The sequence below is a fragment of the Amblyomma americanum genome, chromosome 4 (assembly GCF_052857255.1).
Source record: "Amblyomma americanum isolate KBUSLIRL-KWMA chromosome 4, ASM5285725v1, whole genome shotgun sequence".
Lineage (NCBI taxonomy): Eukaryota > Metazoa > Arthropoda > Arachnida > Ixodida > Ixodidae > Amblyomma > Amblyomma americanum.
Genome location: NC_135500.1, coordinates 86,325,902 through 86,339,404, shown reverse-complemented (window position 1 = coordinate 86,339,404; position 13,503 = coordinate 86,325,902). Strand labels below are relative to the sequence as shown.

The 13,503-nt window shown below is 41.1% G+C and overlaps 1 protein-coding gene across 2 annotated transcripts in view; it reads left to right on the top strand.

Moving 5' to 3' along the window:
- LOC144130231 (uncharacterized) overlaps positions 1-6,716 on the top strand; it is a 96,608-nt gene extending 89,892 nt beyond the window's left edge. For both annotated transcript variants that reach the window (XM_077664208.1, XM_077664207.1), the window contains exon 8: positions 6,590-6,716. In XM_077664208.1, coding sequence (XP_077520334.1) covers positions 6,590-6,613 — 24 coding nt within the window. In that variant the 3' untranslated portion in view covers positions 6,614-6,716. The remainder of the gene's footprint in view (positions 1-6,589) is intronic.
- The last annotated feature ends 6,787 nt before the right edge of the window (positions 6,717-13,503 follow it).

The following is a 13,503-nucleotide window of genomic DNA, read 5'->3' as shown; positions in this document are numbered from 1 at the left end:
AAACGGCAATTGAATACGTTTCCCGTGTATCGCCTCATTGGTCCCGTTCAAGCAATCGTTAAGCAGAACAGGCACAACGTGCCTATTCCAGGTGCGGAAAACACATCTGCACGTTGGCTTTCGATTTCTCCTTTCCTAAAATCATAAACTGTATATCAGACGACAAAATTTGTAGTTGGTATACCGATAAAATTGCTAAGGCCCGTCTGCACGGTCGTGTTAGGGCTACAGAGCGCTGCGTTTTTACGGAACGAAATTTAGTGAACGATGCATTTGTTATAAGGCATCAAACACAAGAAACTTAATTGATAACGAATCAAAGACATGTTAAAGAGAAATAGTAATAAAAATTAGCGCTATATTTTTTGCGGCAGCCGCAAGGTCCTTGTGCGTATAGGAAAATACACCGCTGTTTCGCCGAAAACCATGGCCAAAAAATTTAAAGGATAACGTTTCCAAACATTCACCCGCTTTCGGCCTGTGTGCAGCGTCTGCGAACCCGCGACTCGTAGTTTCAATAAATAACTTGACAATAAACAAGATGCATATTTTTTAATAAAAGTGAGCGTCATACAAATAAGGCGAAGTGGTTATAAATATTCTGGCAATAAAATATGTCCTACAAAATATTTAGGTAATTGCGCAAAACAAAGGACACAATGCAAGACACTTAGGCAGAACGAGCGCAAACATGCTGTGATTTCTTCCTCGTTTCGTGTTTTTAGCGTGTTTCTTATGGATTTACAAGACGTTAAAAAAAAAGCCCGACCACAGCTCCTCTTTACATGTATCACAGAAGCCAGCAAACACGTCATATTTCAGCAAACACGGAAAACACATCATCTCAGAGTCATTCGCAACGTAGCTACTGTCTGCCCGTTTGGTAGCGCCAAATAAGTGACCAGAATGCGTAGCTGACCGTGCGAGACACGGTGACAGTAAGGGAGAGAAATATTTAGGGCGCCTGAGGTTTCTTCAAGCAAAGCTTACCGCATACAGTATTGCGCAGAGTGCTAATTATAATGTTTAGTATTTCACTTCCGTGAGATATTGATCGACCTCATGCAAAATCGTGAAGTTTAAACACAGCACGACACAACCGTCGATCCTAGCCTCATTTTCTGTGCCAATTTAAACTATATACCTGCTCCAATTACGTTTTCCCATCGCTTACGTCAGCATAACTACGACTGCGCTAGAATATGGCAGTTTTTTGTATGAGATTTCGGCACGAGACCGCCCCTTTAGACACAATACAAAGGCACTAGAGAATACAGGGTGCTACTTGCAAGTGAAAATGGATTGAAAAACATGGCTTCTATAAAAGACCACTTGTGTCGCTGTACAGCCAAAAAATATTAAGATAGGATTTGGACACAAAAAACAAACCAAACAACTCAAAATCTACGGAAAGCTTAAAATATGGCAACTCAGACGTGAAAGTGAAGAAATGAAAAGGCTCAGTAGAAATGAAACGAGTATTACATAAAAAAATTACAGAAATATTCGAAACTGGAACATTGAAAGAAGACAACGGCACCTGGAAGTGATGACATGAAGATCACGGCATAAAAGACAAAGTGCACATGAAACGAAGAGGAAACCAATGAAAGGTCACGTGACAAGAAAATCGATTTCTGTTTGGAGGGTGGAAACAGAAGGAGAGCTAACACATCAATCCGGTTGCGAACGCAAGGTGGCAACAGCCTCTACAAGCTCTTTTTGAAGTTGCCCTTTCCTTCTTCCAAGCCGCCGCGCTCGCTGAGTGGTTACGGCGCTCGGCTGCTGCCCCTCAAAGACGCGGGTTCGATCCCGGCCGCGGCGGTCGAATTTCGATGGAGGCGAAATTCTAGAGGCCTGTGTACTGTGCGATGTCAGTGCACGTTAAAGAACCCCAGGTGGTCGAAATTTCCGGAGCCCTTCACTACGGCGTCTCTCATAGCCCGAGTCGCTTTGGGACGTTAAACCCCCATAAACCAAAACCTTCCTTCTTCCTCTAATCTGAGTCTGGCTGAACTGTGGGCAACAGCCCTGACATTTACGGCAGTGAACTGGCAGATTTGATTTCCCGCCTCCTCTAAGGTAAGCGCATGCTCTCGAAAACGTGGGTTGCCGTCTTTTAAGCTTTGCCGATGATGTTGTGATCATTCGGTTTGTTTTTTATATCCTCCTCCTGTCTTACTATTGGTTGCAGGATCACACGTTCGACCTTGTATAAAAGCCATGTTTCCCTAAAAATATCCAGTTTCATGTGCCGCTCTGTGTTGACCGATCCGTAACAAGTTCATTGCGGTTTTAGTCGTCTCACCAACTTGCCTACAACTTTACTCTCCTGAATTAAGTGTCCCTTTAAGCTGCGTCACAAAGACTATCCTAAAAAGAAATATAATGCATCCAGCAATTAAAATATAGCCCTGTTATCAAAGGTAGATTAAAGCAAACCAGAAAATGGAAGACGTTTTCTGGCTGTGTCATCACTGGGCTCATCATGTTCACCTGAGCAGCAACGAGGTGCAGATACCATACAGGGAAATAATGTGTGCACTCTGCATTACTGTTTACCTTTCGTAATAACCATATAATTCATTTCATGTGAGAAAAGGCAGCGTTAGTGACCACGAACTCAGGACTCCTAGCTCTGCTGCCGTGTCAGGGTTAGAAATTCTGCGCATTAGCGTGCCCGAATTCATTCCATGATGCACGTGTAAAAATGCATGAAACGGAGGAATCCGCATCCGCGTCATCAACGAATGCTTGAAAAAAGTGCCATGACCTGGAAACCAACACTGCACGAAACTGAAAATAGTGCTGTTGATAAAACTGCAGGGAATCGAACGACGCATTTCCGACAATTAATATGTGTTGGATTAATGAATGGGGAACACTTTTAGCCGTCGCCACACTAAGCAAAAAAAAAATTGACCCCGACAATTGTAATAGTGCGACCAATTCCACGGGGTTGTCATAAAGTCGGGAATTTCGGTGAGCTTTCTTTGACTTTCGTATAGATACGAGGTAGAAAAGCGTGGAAACGAGACGCCCTGCCACATCCTAAAACAAATCAAGAAACAGCTTTGTGCCACCCCGAGTGGGCTGTATTTTCTGCCATTATATATATATATATATATATATATATATATATATATATATATATATATATATATATATATATATATATATATATATATATATATATATATATATATATATATATATATATATATATAAATTTCCTCGAGCCTGGTGATATACCTCAAGAACTTAAAATAACTGCTGTTAGGCCGATCTACGAACGCGGGAAGAAAGGTGATTGTACATATTATATGCCAATTGCAATACTTTCATCAATAGCACATATTATGGAAAAGCATGTTCCATATGTTATGGAATCATTCTGTGAAAAATACTTTATGAACAATGCTGCGCAGTTTGGCTTCACAAGGAATAGAAGTACGACTACACTACTTGGAGAATTTTCTATGTTTACAATGCACTAGAAAATAATCGCATTGTGTTAGCCTTATTTCTGGACTTAACTAAGGCATTTGACACGATAGACCACACGCTACTACTCGAAAAATTACGCTCACTTGGTTTTCGCGGTCATTTTAACAAGTTTTTTTCAATTATTTTACAGATAGGTTGCAGTGTGTGATGCTTGATAATACTGACAGATTATAAAAATGTTAAATTCGGTGTACCTAAAGAAAGTGCACTTGGCCCACTGCTTTTTAGCGTATATGTATCTGATTTGTGTTTACTAAAGCTTAAGTCAAATATTTTTCAATACGCTGACGATACAGCGCTAGCACTTGAAGCTACTCATTATCGTACAGGCGTTGAATCATTTGAAATAGATATAAGTGGAGTCGCTGACTGGTTCTCGCAAAATTTCATTTTTTTAAACGTTAACAAAACAAAACGGACATGTTTTAAAAACCCCATAAAATTTTTATTTTAGAGCAACCACTGTATCTTCACGCATCCTATTTTTACCAGTGTAATTGTAAAGCTATGCAAATGGAGAGAACAGTTCTCTATCTGGGCATCCATCCACATTGATCAACACCTCACATAGAGCGACCGCATCGTCTACCTCTCTAGAAAGATAAGGGCCATTGCGGCTATGATGTATCACCTTCGTTGCAAATCTCCGCTACATATTAGACGATTGATCTATGCAGCTTTAGTAGAACCTGTTTTAAAGTACGGCATTACTGTATATGGTAACTGCTCCGAATACAAGAAAGAAGCATTAAATGTTATCCTAAAAAGAATAGTGAACACTATATCTTACGCCACCAGACTACACTCGGTTGACATGAAAGGGAAATACGATGAGTTAGGCTTCCTTCAGATTCGTGAACTCCTCCACTTTGTTGTGTTAACGGAGTATTATAACTCAAATGAATATAAGATTCCCGTAAAAAAAGATGTCACCTTGAGAAAAACAGAACTTTTGTTAAGCCACGGGTTTATACAAACGATCGTAAAAGGATACTCAATTATTATGAACCAGCTGTATTTAATGATATTCGCGATGATATCTTTATTTAAAATAACAATTGTAGGATGATGATGGACATAAAAAATTGGTGTGCAAGTGTATTGCCTTGTGTATAGCTTGAGTTATTTCATATGTGCTATTTTGTGTTAAGGCCTTTTTTTCTCTGAGTTTGCATGGCTGTTTAGAAAAGAAATGTATTCATACTGACTTATTTCTCCACCTGCTGCCTGATCAGCCAACAAGCAAAACGTGCTTGTAGGCAGATCAGAATTTATGGAAATGTACGCATACAGACGAATAAGTTTTTATTTTTATTATTTTAATTTTATACCTTTTGGCAGTAGCATTGAGCGTAACATAGAAGAAAAATTTTCCACGTTGAAAAATTCAGTGCATCGCAAATGTTGCACTTAGCAGTTAGAGCGACAAATTATTTTCCTTGCGTGGGGATGAATCCACACCACTAAACAGAATGGTCTTTTTTCTGACATCCACTACCATGAAGGGGTTTCATTCAGGTATCTGTTTCAAAATTTCTAATGTTAAGTATCTGAAACGGTGTCCGCAGTTGACACCCAAAGAAAGGAATCAGTATACTCCTGACATGTAATTTTATCGCTATATAGTGAAGTATTAATTCAGTACGTAACTTCACTGCATCACGTTTAAAGGCTGAGAAATAGAAAACATTTACAACAAGGGAACTTGCAATTTCACCCTACACTGAAACCGCAAGAGAGATCTAACTTCGCGATGCATGTACATACATCAGAAGGAAAGCTCATAAACCGCAAGGGTAGATAAATATCTTGTCTGCACGTTACTGGCTGACACTGGAGGCCGTCAAAGATTTTGAGGCTTTGGTACACAGCATAAATCATCCAACTAATCGAACAGTAGGTGTTGAGATAAAAATTAACCCCAAACCAGCATTAAAGAGTGCAAAGATCATCACAAAAAGAAAACGGTGATTTAGCATCGATTGATTTCGTTTTATTCAACAGCAACAGAGATTTACGCAAAGCAGGAAGCCGACACTCTTTGAACCTTGTGCGGAGTGTTGGAAGAAGATTCATGCAATTTCTAGCCGTTATTTCTTTCATATCAATAAAGGAAACTGAGCAATTTTTTTATTATCTGCAATAACTTTTTTGAGAACGCAGAGGTCGTGATTGAAGATACACTGAATTAAGGAAAGCAATGATAGTGATGCAGGCTTCCAGGGTGCGCTGCTGTCTAGAACCGCCAATAGTGCCCGACTGAGTTGTGTCGGGACTTTAGAAAACCAACACTGAGAGAGTTCAGAACTTCCCGTAAATCCCACTCCCCATATTCACACTTTAGTCTTGGAAAATGACACAAGGCACGCTTAGTTTTATTATGAAAATTAAAGAACTGTAGTGTTCAAATAGATGGCTGAGTGGAACTTAGACGAGGATCAGAAAGTTGACCCACAATTCTAGGCATAAAGTCTGCAGCTAGCGCATGTTCCGCGAGGTTAAAGGCTTTCCGCACTTGTTATATAAACTACAGTGTCCAGTCGTGCAACCACCTAATGAAATGGTTAGTACACGCAGACCGCAAGTATCACAAAACCTCGGGACGAAATAAGCCTTTGGAATGAAAATACGTTGGAACGCGTTTGGCGATACTAAAAAGAAAGTGCTTTAACAATCCGCAACTTAAGATAATCCGCAAAAGGTAAATTTGAAATTTTCTTCTCTATTCCGCGCACTTTATGCCGAAAATTGCGCTAAAGAAAACGATTGAAACCGAAGCACCGACATGGATAATTGCTGGAAATTTGTTTTCAGGTCGACGAGAGAGTGGAAGAATTTAGACAATGTTTAACTTAGCAGAAATGGTCATCAGTAAATTAAAAAGGCCAAAATAGAAAGCCTAAATGACGCCCATGAAAAGTCGCCACATGCCAGGCTGTTGAACACAAGGTTGTACGGCTTACTGCTATCATATACATGACCGCTTTTTATTTACGGATCCGAAGCGACCTTAGTGCAGTTGCCGGTGAGCGCGCAGTATTCAGCGAACGTTGCTGTTAATTCATATTTCTCTCTCTTCTAGGAGTCAAACAGATACTATCCGTGATGGTACACCTACAGCAACACGATTTCTCGAAAACATTTTTTCAAACGCATTTTCAAACGGGCTGCGAGAAATAAAGTCGCATAGTTTAAATTGCTCTTGAAAAGGGGCTGTGTGGGAGTCTATGTTATTCGAGCTTTTATAACAACTTTTTGCCGAGCGCTCTTCAAAGCACTCAAGTGGGACTTTTCAAATTTTATTCAGAGCCATAAGCAGATCAAGAGCGCTTGGCTAAATGCACTGGGAGGACCCATGAGAAAAATGCAAGAGCGGGGCGCTCCATCTGACTAAAGGACAAACGCGCAAATCAATACGTGTCAGCAGCGCGAGCACAAAACAGGAAGAAGGAGGAGATAATACAGATAGGACTATCTTCTTCTTCTTCTTCCTGTTTTGTGTTCGTGCTGCTGATACGTATGGATCTCAACCAACTAGCCCGGCAGATGGTGTTATTCAAGTAGATCAATACATTATTGTCATTTGATACAAAAAAGAAATCAAGCATTACAGGGAAAGTTTTTAGAACAAGCTTCAGAGAAAATTTATCAGCAATTACACGGTGAGCGTGGGGAAATTAATTGGACTCAATTGACATATAAATGAGTACATTTCTAAAACGTTAAAAGACAAGTGAGAATACAATGGTGAAATGGTTATTACGAGGTTTCTGTAAAGGCTATGCATAGAGATGGTAATTTTCTGAGTTTAACTCAGGAAATTTCTGAGTTTAAGCGAGGAAATTAACGAGCTTAGGTGTCTAATGAGTGTCCGGGAAATTTCAAAATTATGTTGGCGAGAACTCCACGAACTTTCGCCAACATTGGATAAGAAATTTTAAAAGAAGAAAAGATAATATCAAAAAATTAACAACTTTCCCAGAAAATTATGCAAGGTAACGCTTTGGAGTTATATGTTGTACAACAAAATGCTGAAGTTGTTGAAGTAGAGACTTACTAGACACAAGAGCCTGGATTTATCGAATAATGGCGCTGATGGAAGGTAGCTGGAAGAGACTGTGACCATGTTAGGAATTTTGCACCAATTACATTATAATGAAGTTATTTGCAGGTTTTTATTCAGAAATACTTGTGAGAAACAGACACAACAAGATTAGGACGCCACGCAAACAATTCATTTATGCGCTTTTAAGGCAGCTTTTTGAGCAGCTTCTCTTTGTCGTTAAACCTGGTCTGATAGTAACACAGGTTCATAATTTCCCATTCGGCAAGATGTATACAATAATCAATACATTTGGTCAGTATAGCTCTCGTTCTGCCCCCTGAGCTAGACGTGCCGCAGCGCATTTCCAATCTGTCGACTCCTCGGTTTCGGCTGGGCGTAATCAGCTAGGAGTCGCATAAGGCTTTCTTTAGGCTTAAAGGGGGAGCATGTTGATGCTGGGAAAATGAAGTATGGGACATTATGGTGGTACAACAAATATGAAACAACGAGAATTATTTTAAAGGAATAATGATTACGGGGCTTACTTTGCTGTTTTGTGCCTACAGGAAGATGTTCAGTCGAGAGCAGGGATATATCAGAGAGATGTTGGAAGATTAGCACTAGGTGCCCAAGGGAAACCATGAACGGGCGGTACAGGGACACCCGGGCTGGGCATCGTTCGAAGCGCCGGAAGGTCTCAGTAAAATATTATACGGAGAACGCCTGAGGAAACTGAACGATAACAGGTGGGCAGGTAAAATATTTAAATACTTACACAAAAAAGCGTTGACTCGCTGTGCCAGAAAAAGACTAAGAAACAATTTGAATAGACCGGACACAAGGACGGAGAAATAAAGGCCTTTAAATAACAGGCAAAAGAACGCAGAATGCAAAAACTGTTTTAATTCATTGGAAACGAAGCAGACTGAGGAACTATAAGGAAATTGAAAAGTGCAAATCTAGAAGCAACCGTTTTATGATAACTCTAGAGTGAGTGCCCTGCTGTTTGAAGCTAGATCAGGCTGTCTTAGAACGCGAAGCTACAAAAAGAAATTTAATCAAGAATACGACACATGTGCAGTGTGCAGTAAACCTATAGACACAATTAAACATCTTTTACCCGAAATTCATAGTCATCACCATCATCCTGAGCCTGACTACACCCAAAGCAAGACAAGGGCCTCTCCCATGTCTCTCAAATTAACCCTGTCTTTTGCCAACTGCGCCCACCCTATGCCTGCAAACCTCATAATCTTATCCACCCACGTATTCTGCTTGCCTTCTCTAGGAATCCACTCCATTACCCTTAAGGACCAGCGGTTATCTTGCCATCGCAGTACATGCCCTGCCCAAGCCCATTTCTTCCTCTTGATTTCGACTAGGATGTCATTAACACGCGTTTGTTTCCTCACCGACTCTGCTCTCTTCTTGTGTCTTATCGTTCCACCTATGATTTTTTTTTCCTTTCCATGGCTCGTTGTGTTGTTCTTATTGTCATAGTATCCATGCGGAATTCGATGCAGGCATAATCAATCTCCCTAGGGTTTACAGATAACAGTGGTCATGTAAATTAATCTGTGGAGGACGTTATCAAAAAGCTATTGGAAGGTTTGTGGCTGAAAAACAGACAGGTTACTTAAGCTTAGAAGTGTAGGATTAAAGACGTATTTAATAAAGCCTAATTTATAGACAATTTATAACACCATTCATGAAATATGAATAATAAAAGCCGAGGGGGCATCATGGCAACTGCCACCAACCCCTTTCAAAACGGACGCTCCTATCTTCCATCCAACGTTCAGTCCGAAATTTCTCAACATATGCAACTTCTAGGGATGCCGGCAAAAGGAAACAGTTTTTTCGGAAACATTCAGTGCATTTTGATCCAGAAGTCAGTTTGGCACCTTCTGCGGATGAACCTCAGATATCAGCGGCTATATCTATGCACGTTCCTTGTAATTTTTAGCAGGGCATCGAATGCGCACATCATTCGAGATATTTTTAACGAAGGTTTGTATGAGCTTCAACCTCGAGATATTTCACGAATACATGTCTCAAACGCGTTGCCAGAATGTGGCGGATTTTGGGGTACTTTATAACATTGTCAATGGCACCTCCCAGGTTCGGAGCTCTTGTATAAGTAGCATACGGCTACGGTTTCACAGACATAGCTCGGACTCACTTATTGCAAAATGTTTAACTGTTTTTGCATTCCCAGAAATTTATGTGCTAAAAAGAGGGAGGTAGACGGAAAAGGAAGCGCGGGTCTGAATTTACATAATACCCAGAAATAGGGAGCACGGAAAGAACACACTATATTCTCGATTACAACAGCCGGCGATCTTCTGCACGCGACTGGCTGCGCTCTTCGTGTATCGCGGTAAGTACATGTGAAGCGCTGGACATGATTCGCTGCTATTGTCTCAGAAACAAGGAGAAGCTACCGTGGATACTAATGTCGTTAGAGATGCAGACGGATCATAGAACGTGTTCAAGCGACCAGCTGACGAGCACTCTCACGCGGGCGTGGCCCTCAAGGGCGTCGACAGTGCTATAGGCTGCGGTCTACAATTCGCGACGGTCGTTACTCTAGGAGGCCGTCTGACTAAGCTGATTTGAAAGTGACCAATGTGTACGCAGCGTACCTTAATAAAAGAACCGATGAGATTCAAAATAGGATCATAACAGGAATTTAAGCGGAGTTGGAATACAATAAAGAGCGGCATGCCATCACCTTTCCTCTGCATCAAATCCATTGGTGGCCACTAACTTTGTTAGCCCCGATGCGTGTGTCAGCTTACAAGGTGTGCCTAGTTTATGGCGTGTTGAAACAGAACATGCTCATTCATTTTCTTTTTAAGAGTGCACGTTGTTCGGCGAGTCGGTCGCACGTACTTAAGCAAGAGAAATGCGCAAATAAAGACACGTAGGAGAAGAGCACCTGGGCAGGCGACATTCCTTGTGCTCTTCTCCTAAGTGTCTTTTCTTGCGTATTTCCCTTACTTAAGTACGTTCATCCTCATACCATTCTGTTTAATATTACGCAAACAGCGTGGATCAACGGAAGGGCAAGTACAGTTTTCGGTGTGTATTATTTTTGCGCAAATGTGTCGTTGTACCGGCATACACAGAAGAGAAGCTCTGAACGGTCGCCATTGAATTTTCAAACCTTTTTCCTTCTACATTTATTTTTTAATTTTATTTATGTGCTTAAGAATAATGTATACTGCCTTTTGGAAGTCATGGTAGCAGTGCACTGCACACTACATGCACTAACCTCACACCTATACATAAAAAACCAAGAAAAGAGATTCTTGCTATAACATGTTGCTAATGTCACACGGAAGCCGTTCCCATTAAGAAATTGTGCGCAGAACAAAAATTATTAACATATAGTCCTAAATCTTCGCATCAAAATTGTCTTGTGATTTTTGATTCTGGTGTGCTGCGCTGTTGTGCATTGATGGTAGCTAGGAAAATTCAGATTTGTTTTATTAAGTAATATATTGAGAGCAGTTTTTGAAGACGTACTTTGCAAAACAATTCTACGGTGGGAATCCCAGTTCATCTGTGCAGACCAGTTACCGAACCCTGCTTCACATATACTAGCGGCAAGTAGAAGGCAACGGTAGGTGGGCAGTCTCGCTGGACGGATCGATCATGCTAGAACAGCTGGCAACAAACAACGGTTTATTTGGTTTTTGAAGGTTTAACGTCCCAAAGCAACTCAGGTTATCACAGACGCCGTATTGAAGGGGCTCCGGAAATTATGACCACCTGGGGTTCTTTAACGCGCACTGAGATCCCACAGCACACGCGCCTCTAGAATTTCGCCAAACAACGGAACAGACAATTGACGAATTTGCTCTTGGTTGGGACCAATCGGGTTAGTACGTACGCACCAATAAATCGAAGTGAATTGACTTGGATGCTTTCAAGTGTGTTGACATCTTTTTAGTCTGCAGATCCACAATAACATAAGCATATTTGAGCAGTTTACCCGAAATAAGAAGGTTCGATCCTAGCCCGGCGGTCAAATTTCGATGGAGGCGAAATTGTAAAGGCCCGCGTGATGTGCGATGTCAGTGCACGTTAAAGAACCCCAGGTAGTCGAAACCTCTGGAGCTCTTCACTACGGCGCGTCTCATAGCCTAAGTCGCTTTGGGACGTTAAACGGTCATAAACCAAACAAAACCTATATTTCAAATCCTCACTCTCTTTGCGGACGTACTCCGAACATAGGCAGTCGCTTTTGTAAGCCCAAAGTGGCCGAGGCGGACCCGAGAGACGGCGAACGCCAGATTTCTTCGGCACCGCGTCCGTAGTGTAATGAAAACATGTAGAAAATATCTTTACCAAAGAGGCGTAGTGAGGCTATAAAAAAATAATAACGCAAGAAACTACGGCGTAATATATCCCGGCAGCGGCGGACGCATTCAGGTGAAGGAAAATGCTCGAGACTTATTGACTGTGCAATTTCAATGCACGTTAAAGAACCCCAGATGGTTGAAATGCTGCAGAACCTACCTCTACGGCGTCCCCGTAGCCAGAGTCGCTTTGGGACTTTAAACATATTAGACCACACCGAAATTTGATCCATTCTTATAAAACAGTCGGGGCACTCTTGATGAAGAATAGCCGAAAAAAGCCATGGCTCTCTATAACGAGCGTCTGTTGCATTACGAGCGGGGTCTGACGCCAGGCGGACTTTTCTTTGAATGGACCCCCCTGCTGAGCGTGTTCCACAGGTTGAAAGTGAAACAGCACACGCCACCAGGCGGCTGAACGGGGCTTCAGAGTGGCGGTGTCTTAAGCAGACGTCTGAAACTCCTCCGGAACACGAGCTGCTGCCAAGCTAGCGTCAGTCGCCGTGATGTGGCCTTAAACGAGTTCGGATGCGCCGAGGGCGGAAAGCATGGAATATATCTGGAACAGTCCGCATGAACAGCGTAGATGATTTAATAATTTTAAATTGAAACACGGCGGTGTTTCATATTTAGCGCTCGACTTCCTCATCACCATTTTTTATTCGTAACGATTCAAGACGTCTATATATATATATATATATATATATATATATATATATATATATATATATATATATATATATATATATATATATATATATATATATATATATATGTGTGGTGAACACTCTCACACACTCTCAAGGCTCGCTTACACCCAGTAAACATAAATACCCACGAGAGCAGCAGATTGGACAGCCGTCGCCGTAGCTCAGTTGGTAAAGCACCGGACGCGATATTTGGAGGTCGTGGGTTCGGATCCCACCGGCGGCATGGTTGTTCTTTCTGCTGCTTTATAAGCAAGTTTCTTTCAGCGATTTATTAATCTAAGTATTATTATCCCACTGATAAGCATAACACATTAAAAAAAAATTAACATTCCCCTATGCACCTAGGTTTTCGGTGACTTTTTTTCTCCCTTCATAAATTTGTCAAACGGGCCCCCCATTTCCTTTAACTTGTCTGCTAATATATATATATATATATATATATATATATAGAGAGAGAGAGAGTGAGAGAGAGAGAGAGAGAGGGGAGAGAGGCTTGGCAACTATTAAAACTAAATTTCGCAGTTATCTCACAACAGAAGAAAGGCATAGAAAACACTGTTGTAATTAAAATTTACAACAATGCTTCAAACCAGTAAAAACGAAAACAAACCGAAGTTTTAACTAGTGGCAAAATATTCGTAGCTAAGGATGCGTCCTACATTAAACGAAAGAACTGAAAATAAAGTGGTGAAGACGCCTATAGTAGAAGGAGCAATGATACACGTATCAACACGATACTTAAAAGCATGGTCAGCGCGATAAAAAAAAAAGATGAAGAACAGAAAATCATATGAAGAATTCAAAATTAAAGTCGGCATGGAAAAAAGAAACCAGCCAGAAACTGTACTCCATCGTTAGCAAAGGAAGAATTTGC